The sequence below is a fragment of the Anticarsia gemmatalis genome, chromosome 2, assembly GCF_050436995.1.
Source record: "Anticarsia gemmatalis isolate Benzon Research Colony breed Stoneville strain chromosome 2, ilAntGemm2 primary, whole genome shotgun sequence".
Classification (NCBI taxonomy): Eukaryota; Metazoa; Arthropoda; class Insecta; order Lepidoptera; family Erebidae; genus Anticarsia; species Anticarsia gemmatalis.
Window position 1 is genome coordinate 11,736,028 of NC_134746.1, and position 11,147 is coordinate 11,747,174.

The 11,147-nt window shown below is 35.6% G+C and overlaps 1 protein-coding gene across 1 annotated transcript in view; it reads left to right on the plus strand.

Moving 5' to 3' along the window:
- LOC142984810 (protein obstructor-E-like) overlaps positions 1 to 9,447 on the plus strand; it is a 45,652-nt gene extending 36,205 nt beyond the window's left edge. The window contains exons 3-6 of the mRNA XM_076132646.1: positions 550 to 789; positions 1,267 to 1,455; positions 7,169 to 7,389; positions 8,594 to 9,447. Coding sequence (XP_075988761.1) covers positions 550 to 789; positions 1,267 to 1,455; positions 7,169 to 7,389; positions 8,594 to 8,653 — 710 coding nt within the window. The 3' untranslated portion in view covers positions 8,654 to 9,447. The remainder of the gene's footprint in view (positions 1 to 549; positions 790 to 1,266; positions 1,456 to 7,168; positions 7,390 to 8,593) is intronic.
- Positions 9,448 to 11,147: the final 1,700 nt, after the last annotated feature.

The window sequence follows — 11,147 nt, forward strand, 5'->3', positions numbered from 1 at the left end:
AAAGAATACAGTACCTCGATTCTCTACCACTTTCGACTACCGACAACCGGCTAGCTATCGACATTTGACATTTAGAATGTACTGCCAAAATGTTTCCTACGACACCCGTCAGAGGCGCTGATCAGATTTTCATGCAAAATTTCTCGGTGACAGTTCGGTTGTCGGTAGTCGATAGTAGTAGAGAATCGAGCTACTACTCTCTTGTTATAATCCGGACGTGTGAGCAGTCATGTAAACCATGAAAACGAGGGCAAGCCTACTGTCATAAAAATAGTAGATACGTTTCCGATCTCCGGGTTGCTAATCAGAATGTTCAAACAGAAATTAGATATTTTATCACACTTTTCCGATTCCGATTTACCCTTGCCCAACAAAAGCATTTACACATACTCTCTACTGCTATGAGTCCCATATGGTAGTGGGGTCAGCCTTCCTGGTCTTTCTCCTCCATCTATCCTGGACATCGTCTTCGGAAACCTCACATTAATTTACACATACTAATATACAAAATTACCTCCAATCTAACAAACGTCTTTTTCTTCTTTACAGTATTCCTAGCAAGCGCATCATTTATATCTTGCGCTCAAATTGAAGACCCATGCAAGACGAAGTCGCGCGTTGTCGCCGACGACAAGTACTGCGACAAATACTGGGAGTGCGACAACGGACAGTCCATCCAGTACGACTGTCCCAACGGCCTGGTCTTCGCAGGCAAGCATAGAGGAGTCACGGAGGGCTGTGACTATCCCTGGAGGTCGAATTACTGCGAGTACCCTAAGGTTCAGATAAGTAAGTGTACTTTAATGTATTTTGTATGATATCTAGTTGTAGGGAATGTCTTCTGGAGACTTCAGATGTTAGCCTACGTGTCTGTTTATTGATTTTTATCCGTCCATAAATCGTAAAAGGGTTTTTTAAGATTACAATTATTATACTTACAGTAATACTTTTGGCTATGATCTGAAAAATATTGTTTGCTGGATACCTCACTAGATAGTCTAGATACTTAGTATTATAATGACCAATTTTCTGATGCAACGATAATTTAAAAACAATATTTTTAAAATTCGGACAATCGACCCGTGATACACACGATCTTCACCTTATGCTTAACTATTACACTCTGAGATAGAAATAACTCACAGCAAAATTAACAAGAAAGCCTTGCTTGCCTTCTCAAGCATAGTAATCATCATCTATCAAACATAGCTACTCATATCACTTTGTATTATATGCATATAATTAACCACATCCTTCTTCCCGCAGACCCTCCCATCGGCACGGAGCACTGCGACTGGCTGTACGGTATCTTCGGCCACGAGACTTCCTGCACCAGGTACTGGACCTGCTGGAACGGCACCGCCACGGAACAGCTCTGCATCGGCGGCCTGCTCTACAATGAGAACGCTCACTCTTGCGACTGGCCCGAAAATGTTGATGGCTGCCAGAAACATCGTAAGTTTATAAACTATTTGTATATTTATTTTGATAATCTTATGGAGATTTTGGAAACCTAAAGAACTGAAATTATTTATCAATATTTCGTAGAAATCGTCTGATAAAATTAAAATGCACAATTGGTCTTATGCGCGGTGATTATTTCCAAAGTCACGATACATTATTTGCTGAACGAAGTTTTGATCGAAACATCTATCGTGGTCTTAGTATCATGTGTATAAAATGATTCCTACTTTAAGTTTCTTATCTAATTTGTAATCTTAGGTACAGCTCCTGAATGAGTTAGGAAAGAATAGACTATTATACTCATTTTAAATGTGTCCTTGTGATAACGTCACTACATTAGTCTACGAATAAAACATCTAGGCAAACCTAACTATAATAGAACAGCCTTTGTTTTAATAGCCACATTTAGATAAAAATATCACATATTCATATCAAATCCTTATCGTAATGGGAACGTTTAACAATTGAGTCGTTACGCGGTTGCCAAGGAAATCTGAAACATTTACAAGCCCAGCCGTGGCTTACATTGTGTAACGGCTGTTACAATGGCCGTGGCAACCGTGACTTAATTAATTTCTTCTTAAGCCGTCAGCCGAGACGTTCCTTGGTTAATCAAAGACTCCGAGCGTAGAATGAAACAGCTTTGTAACACCTAAAGTATGAATTAGTAGTATTACTTTGCTGTTTTAGTCGGAAAATAAGCTTAAAGTTTCGAGGCAAAGAAATAGGAAACGTTAGGATTATTTGTTTGGTAGTTTCGAGTCTCTATTGACAATATTTTTATGATCCTGCAATACCAGATTTTCAATATATTAATCTGAAAACCAAACGTGTTAATTAATAGGTAAAAATAATAAAATGAACTAGAACTAGTTCAAGCACGCAATATACCATCTGTCAACACTGAATCTTGTTTTAAATAAGTCATTCGCATTCAAAAGTAGAGTAATTTTAAACAATACAAAACATAAATAACATCTAAACATAATTTCAACAAGCCTATCCATCAAACTAAACACAAACATCACCAAGTCAATAACAAGTACAATGTACAGACTCTTGACAAACACGCACGCAATGCTAAGAAAATATCACATTTGATTAGGGTTGCCATCCGTCCGGGTTTCCCCGGATTTGTCCTAGTTTAGAGGGCATCCGGGGAGCGTCCGGGGAAGGTTTCATTTGTAGACCGGGTTTTCAAAAAATAATAAAAAAAAATGCACACCACGATCAACCAAGTATATTCACCGTTCCCCCACTCCTCCCGTCGCCGTTGCTCTTCTTGTTGTCCGGCTTTCTGACTCTAAAATCCGGGGTTTTCACGTGTCTTGTCCGGTTTTCCAAATTTTAGAGATGGCAACCCTACATTTGAAACATACGCAAGGATAATTTGTCACTACACACAATAACGCATTTAATAATGCGACGCTAAGCACAGACAAGCTCATAAGTAATGATTGCTATTCGTAACTGACGTAATAAGTACATACTGTGTACCGCCACTCGCAAAAGTTATAATGCTAATGATTAAATGAGATTTTGAGGGAAATATATTTGTGTTATAAAGACATATTTAGGTATGTTTGTAAGCTAGTATTTTGACGCCAAAACATGGGATTTTGGATATAATGGTGTTGCTTTATTACATACATTTTAATGTTGCTCTAGGCTTAACTGTATTTTACTAATGCAATGTTTTGTCACAATTACGATAACTATAATTTATCTAAAAAGATTTTTGGTTTCGTACTTTCACGAATAATGGTAGGTTTAGAAGATTAAAATGAAGAAAATTAATGAAATCGTGGTAGTCAATCGAAATGTTGGGCAACGTTTGGTTTTCGTTGAATTATAGTAGGCATTTTGTTTTGTTCATAGATTTTGTCTTTTTTTTCTAACGATATATTTAATTTTGTAATTATTGTGATATACGATAAACAGTGACAAAAACTTGTTCTTCGGTTAAGTAAACGCGTGTTTGCGACCATTTAATACGATGTGTATAATATACGGTATTACCTAATGTATTTTTTACCACGCTTTGTTATTTGATCTATAAATAAAGAACAAAAAGGATCGTTTTTTTAAAAAGAGACAGAAATTAAACTCCGAAGCAAAAAGTCAATAAAAGTCTAAGATACATAATTGCCACAAAACGGGTTTTTTATAAAATATATTTACTTTGTCTTCATTAACTCATGTACAAACAAAATAAAATCGTAAATTAAATTAGCAGCACAGAATTCTTTGATAAGGTCAATATAAATATTTGGGAGAAAAAACACACATGTTTTGGGCCTTATTATGTAAATACGAAAGTGGTTTTGTATTTTGTTACATCGAATCAAAGGATTGACCATTATTTATTAAATTTAAGGTTATGTTCAAACCATATGTTATGATATCATACCAACTTTGTTGGTAAAAGCTGAATCTCAAAGGTATAATTGGATGTTAATATGTTAGCTGATGTCATAGTTTTATTCGTACATGACATTACTAAAAGTCGGGTTATTAACCTTTGACAGTATATAACCAGTTTTAATAGTAGACGTAACAAAAATCCTTCTAATTTTAGTAACAAGATACTAGAGCAGAAATATAATTATGCAATTCTTTTTAAATCAGAAATTCAAGTATCTTATGAACAATATATCTGCATGCTCTAAACGATTTAAATGCCGACATAGTCAATATTATTGAAAATAATATAGTAGTAGATACAATCCATACTAATATTATAAATGCGAAAGTAACTCTGTCTGTCTGTCTGTCTGTCTGCTACTCAATCACGCCTAACAATGAATATTCATAGTAACTTATACCTCAGATACTCGTCTAACTATCATAATTAACAAAGTGTACGGAAATAGTTCAAAAAATCGCGAATTCTGTGCCCGACTATACCGAACATTGTCTAGTGAATGAACATGAACCGTTTCACCAATCAATCATGCAACTTTCACACTAATTGCTTGTTCAATAAAGCGTATAATAGCTTAATGGTTACCGCGTTCTTTATGTAATCCAATAATCGGGCGGTAGCATCATTAATTGTTCTTATCGGGCCATCGACTTGAAAACGAAAGCGATTGTCGAACATCAACATGTATGATAGACTAGCTGACCCGCGCAACTTCGCTTGCGTCTCATAAGAGAGAATGAGTCGTAATTTTTCCCATTTTTGTAACATTTTTCACTGGTACTCTGCTCCTATTGGTCGTAGCGTTATGATATATAGCCTATAGCCTTCCTCGATAAATAGGAATTTTTCAAATCGGACCAGTAGTTCCTGAGATTAGCGCGTTCAAACAAAGAAACAAACAAACTCTTCAGCTTTATAATATTAGTATAGATTGGTATCAAGTATCAAGCTTGTTAGATCGGACTAGTAATTACATTGTCGTGGTTTCTTCCTACACTTATTTATTGCCAGTAATTTGCAGTCTATTTTTAGTGCAACGCGATTTTATTGATTGATTAGATTGCTATGAATGAGTAGCTTTCGTGTAGATTGTCTGATTAATTAATAGGATGTCTACATGGAGCAATCACGAACGACTTGTGGGGCCTTTTGTCGTGTATGAAGCTAATTGTTTAATTCGAGTATCAAATACCTAAAACGAAGACAACTTAACAGTATCAAAAACTTTTTGTTCTGCTTGTTTAATTGAGAATCTCTTCTTATGTAATATACTTTACAAGGAACATTTATCAATTAGCAAGAGTTACTAACTACTAGTCTCAGGACTTTTAAAGTCACAAACTTGCACCAAATCTAAACGATATTACCAACCGAAAGTTATCTAATACAACGTCAAAGAAGTGATGCGTAACAAACACATTGTGCGATATACAATCCATTTTTTCGCCGTCACTCCAACGACATTGATTGATGACATTGTACACACTCCGCAATGGACTGTGAGGTAACAAACCTTCATATCTACGTCCATTGGTGGGAATATATCGTGAAATAATACCGCTGACATTGGGGCAAGTCGTGAACCAGGCGTGGGAGACAAATGACCTATTAAACGAGATCGCTCCCACAATGATCTGATAATTAAAAATATCGTATTCCGCAGTTTGTTGACTTTGTTCACGATCGAACACCGCAAATGGTATGTAGATACTTTTAAAGGTTAATAGTAGGAATTGTGTTGGTACAATTGTCATATAGAATAGCAAAAGAATATTTTCATCAGTGCTTCATTTAGAGCCGTGAAAGCCGAGAGATATAAGCATTCGGCTCTCACGCTGGCCCTGCAGTGAGACAATATTGTTTTTTGTATTTCCTTCTGCAAAAACATTTGTTGAATTCATTATTAAAATTTGTTGTATATCAATATTGCTAAATCTTTAGCCGTATGTTTAAATCCGTGATTTGTGCCAGAGTTTATAATTAGTAGCACAAATCGTATCACCAGCCTCAATCCTCATTTCCAACACAAATATTCTTAAACAAATAATTGTGGTAGGCCTTTTTGTACCGATCTTAATGCCAAACAAAAAATACAAATAACCCTTTTAAAAATAAACAATAAATGTAAAAGCTTCGCGGCCGTATTTACAAACGGTGCACGTTTTTCGCTCACGATCACAGAACAAAGCGGTTATAACTTATTCAATACGATGACCGACTCAATGGACATTGTATTAAATACTAGTTCTCAGAATAGCGAAAATATTATAAATGCTGCAGTTTGTAGTTGTTTATAAGGAAAATGGAATATTGTTTATTTTGCCGTGTCGAATAAAGGGGAAACTTTTGTGTAGCTATTTTTTCTGTGGAATCAACACACTTATTAAAAGTTTAGTATCAGATTTCCTCTACTTTGTCTTGTCCACCCGTCCAGTTTTCTCTCTCATTTTAATAATTAATCGTTATGTTTAAATGTTGTTGAAATTCGATGTTAAGCTCGAAGTATCAAAATCTAAGAAAGCTCGACATATAAGGGCACGATCTATTATGTAACAAATACTAACAAACCTTTTGATACATAGGCAAAAACTGCGTGCCAAAAGAATTCAACAAAAAAATCTTGCTAAGAGAGGACTTAATTGGCAACAGTAATTAATAATGACAAGTTTGTCAAACTCTCGATGGTCCGAATTGTCGAGAACCGCGCTACTGCTCTCATAGTACAGTGTAGACTATATGTGGTTGATATAATTAAGATACCAATGCGAAGATCAAGTAAACACCAAGACTTAATCGATCGTGAGATCCGTTTCTGACCCTTCGAATCATTATGGTGATTTGTCAAATGGCGTGCCACAATTGACCTCTTACGTTGATATGTCCACGAATTAAGACAATAGTGCCTTAAGTGACAATCACATGTACAATCACCAAAGACACATTTTCCTGTAATTCGATCTCATCATCTGTATTCGATGCGAATAACTTTGGGTAAACAAACTAGGTATCGTAACCTTTAATTTTAATTGCACTTTAAACTCGTTGCGTTATAATATTATGTGTACAATAATTTAAAATCGATAACATTTTTTTGTAATTATTGGTATGTAAGAGAAAGGTGAAACAATTTCTTCTGTTCGAAATCAACAATGTTAGTGTAATGTTCAATTTCTTTGATAGCCCTGACCTTAATCAATATTCATCCAATGTCTCAAAGTAAACAGTATTCGTGCAGCTATCCCAAACTTTTATTACTATATTCACCGTTGTCTTTTCCAGCCCTCTGCAACGACGATCCCAACGGTAACGTGCCCCTCGGCAAGTCGTGCAACAGATACTGGCAGTGCCAGGGAGGATACCCTCGTCTGCAGAGATGTCCCGCCATGCTGGTCTTCGACAGGAGGTCTCTGAGGTGTGTGGTGCCGCCTACTGAGGAGTGCGACGTACCTACTACTACTGCCCCACCCCCGGAGGAAGATAACCAGCAGGAAGTTAGACAGGTGAGGATGATGAGATGACAGAAGATTTTACCAAAATGTAGACTGAAGAGAAGACTCTGTCTGTATACAATGAAGGGTAAAACTTGAGTCTTCAGAAAATCGTCTTAAAGTCTTTTTAGAACAGGAAATAAAAACGTTTATTAGCTAAGTCCAAAAGATTGACAGATTTTATGACACGGTAATGTGTTCAGTAACAATTCAGGGATGTTCTGTTTAATAAAACAGTTCTATTTGATAATTGGGCTTCTGGGGGTGACCTACAGTATTTTATTAAAGAAATCCGTGTCAATTTTACTACTTTACTCGTTTATCCAAAGGTACATATTGGTACGACCACGGTAAATAGAAAACTACATAACGTCAAAACCTATACGATCCAATCGCATAGTAACAGCTACATTTCACCTCCTGAATATTTAATACTCACTGAAAGGGATACCAAAAAGGTTCTATTCTTAAGAAAACGTCGCTTTACCAAATAAATAATACCTCTAAAATTGTATAGCAAGTTGTCTTTAAGACCTAGCACAGCAATCGTAATTAAATGGAGTAGCAAATCGAATTCAGTATCCGTACTATCGATTCTCCAAACTTGTGGTTCTACTTCGAAATGCTCAATTGATTTCGTATATTGAGACATTTGTACACGAAATGGAATGTCTCTGGAGTTCACGAAATGTCTCTTAATGTTGTGGGCTGTTGGGATGATATTGATTTTTCATTTAGATTGTTTGCTCTTCCATGGAAGTTAGACCGCGTGATTACGTGGAAATGCGAATGGTTTTGAAAGGCTCATTTGTGTTTGTTTTATTTATCGAATGAGTGGATCGCGAAATGATTCACTGAATACGTGTAAAACATATATTAAAACGTGTTACGTAGACTTAAACATTTCAAGAAGATAACCTAGCAATATTTTTTTTCTTAACGGAACTCCCGCACTAATTATAGCTCGTGTGTCGCGGGGACTTTCACAAACATAACAAACAACGGACGAAAAGTACAACCAGAACCGAAACAATGATTTGTAGTTCGCAGAAATATTTGTTCTGTGTGGGAATCGAATCCACGTCCTCCCAACGCACTGGTAGCGGCGTGGCGACCTAAACTACTACGCCAAGGATTTTTAAGTTTTCTCTTAATCCCGTGCATATCAAGGATGTCTTCTGAATCAAATATTAATTTCAAAAAAAATCTGTTTCAGCCCCATCAGAGCAAGCGGCCAAGCCAAGACTTCCAGGACCGTCCTCGACCTAGAAATTAAGTTCCCCACTTCTAGAACCTTCTAGAAACACCTTTCTTTCCAAATTCTTTCTTCTTTCACCTCGAAAGTCCTTCCCACCATTCTTTCAAACCCCATTAGAAGTAATTTATACTTCATCGTTTTACTTAGTCATGTAATTATTTTAAGTTATTAATTTAAGATGTAAAATACTGCAGTGAAACTAAAATAATACTCAATAAGTGAATCTGGCGATATTACACATGGGTTGGATTATTGCGCCACTTTTGACAGCACTTTACAGTATTGCCAGCTAAAAAAGTTTGTGAAAATGTGACCAACTTAAAAAAAAAATTGCGTAAGAGGATTTATTTTGCAAATTGTATCAAACTGTTATTTAATATCGTTCGTAAAATTGTAAGCCAGCTTTTCCTCGAAGTGTTGTCTGGAGATAAATATTTACCAAAATAAAACCTGATTGTTTAGAGTGCTGGTAGTCCCGGCATCTTAAAAACGTAAGTGCCCGTTTAGGAGCTCTCAAGATGGTATAATAATATTTATTTCTTGTAATGAACTACATTTTGAAGGAAATTGAACATTTATTGGGATAATATTTCGCCTCTTTTTTATTTGATTGTGTTAAGGGATTATCCTTGACAAAGTACAAAAATCCCTACCATGTCTTATTTCTCAGTGATTATAACTTTTATATCTATGCACGTCATAGTGACGCGATAATCTTACCCAATGTCTATAAGTTCATAATAATTAGTCAATATTTATACTCGTAAGTTCTTTTGTTCTTAATAATAGTCAATAAAATATTATTTACTTAACTTTTAGTTTTAACTTTACCTGATACAACCCTTAGTACATTAGAATAATACATATACTAGAATAGGTACGACTACGTTAACTAGTCTTGTTGTAAATTTATAATTACTGCTTAGGTATACTTTCAATAAGTATGATATATTTTTCAGTGCTAAAATGGTTATACGGTTTTTCCAACTCTTCATACATATGCAAAATGCTTAATGTTAAAACTCCAAATTTAAGATTATGTAGTACTGTCGTTTTGAAAGAACGGTTTCAAAGACCTTGCACATTTGTCATACCCAAAAGCGGTATTTTTCTTTACTTTTAGTAATAGTAGGCAAGTTAATTAAAGGTAAGTAGCGACTGTCTAATTAACCGGTCCTTCAGTGAGGAAGCTGTCGGATTCAAAAGAAGTCCTTCCCCAGCCGTTTACTGGCTAAATGCCGGTAACCTCGGTGCCTACAGTAAATTGTTACATCACGACAAAGATCAAAGAAGTTAGAAGAATGGATTAAGAAAGCGAGGAGTAGAAAAGAGAAAAGAAATAGTACTAAATGATATCCAAAAAAAAAACTATTTTACTCCATGCCGCATTTTTGAGTTAGGTCACTGTTTAAACACTTTATTTATTCAAATTTATTGACAAATCCTTTATAGCCAACAATAGGCTATGTGGGCCTATATGTGGGCCTGGGCTATAGGGAAACTTAATTTATGTATAATAAAATATTAAAAAAAAAAACATTTCTAAAAAGGTTGGTGAAAAAACTTGCAGGCGCTTTGATTAATCTCTAAATAACTAGGTCGACAAAAAGGTGCCAACTGTTTGTAAGCTTAATCAACGATAAAAGTACAAAACCTATGCACATCCTTTATGCTACAAACAAAGTAAACCCTCTGTACTCGTATTAATCCTTGGCTTCTAATTGATAGTGTCGTCTGTCAGCTAGACGATAGTTTGCTGTTCGTGATTGTTACGGGCTATCGCATGTATTTCTTCGAAAAAATGTCTTTGTAAAACATTGAAAGTCTATGCTACGCATTTTGACATCAATGAAGCAATACATACACGTATACACTTAAAAACATAATACATATTAAGAAACTGGCGTATAAAGTTGCAGATATCTATATCTAATGAGTATCTTGAAATACTGTCATAAGAACTACCCACTATTTTCAAACGAATAGGCTAATTTCCATTCATTCAGTTCACCTGTTTCAAGAAAACATCTTAGTTATTTTAAATGCAATCACCTCAATGAAGAATTCTATATACTTTAATACTATTAACCTATATTATTTGCCATAAAAACCCACATGAAGCCCTCAGTGCGTCAAACAAAGCTGACTTACGTAAATCCTGACACAGAAACACAGAAAATAATCCTAACCACGCAACTTGAACCAAAATAGCGAAACCAAATTACACTAAACACGCCCCATGATATCACTCGGGCTCCAATATCTTAAAGAACCCATTAAATCAACCCTCAAGTACCCGTGGGGATTAAAAAATACTTTTTATAACCTCCCAAATTTCCGGGCCCTTTGGCTTTGGTAAGCATTTTTTCCGTGCGTTCGTTCAGTTATTACAAGACCCGAGGGAACGATGCTCTTTTGTGATTGTGAAGCCGAATTAATATTAAATTACAATGTATTGGAAATAACGGAAGCCGACCGAGGGACAATATCACGAAAATGGCTCGGTTTGATT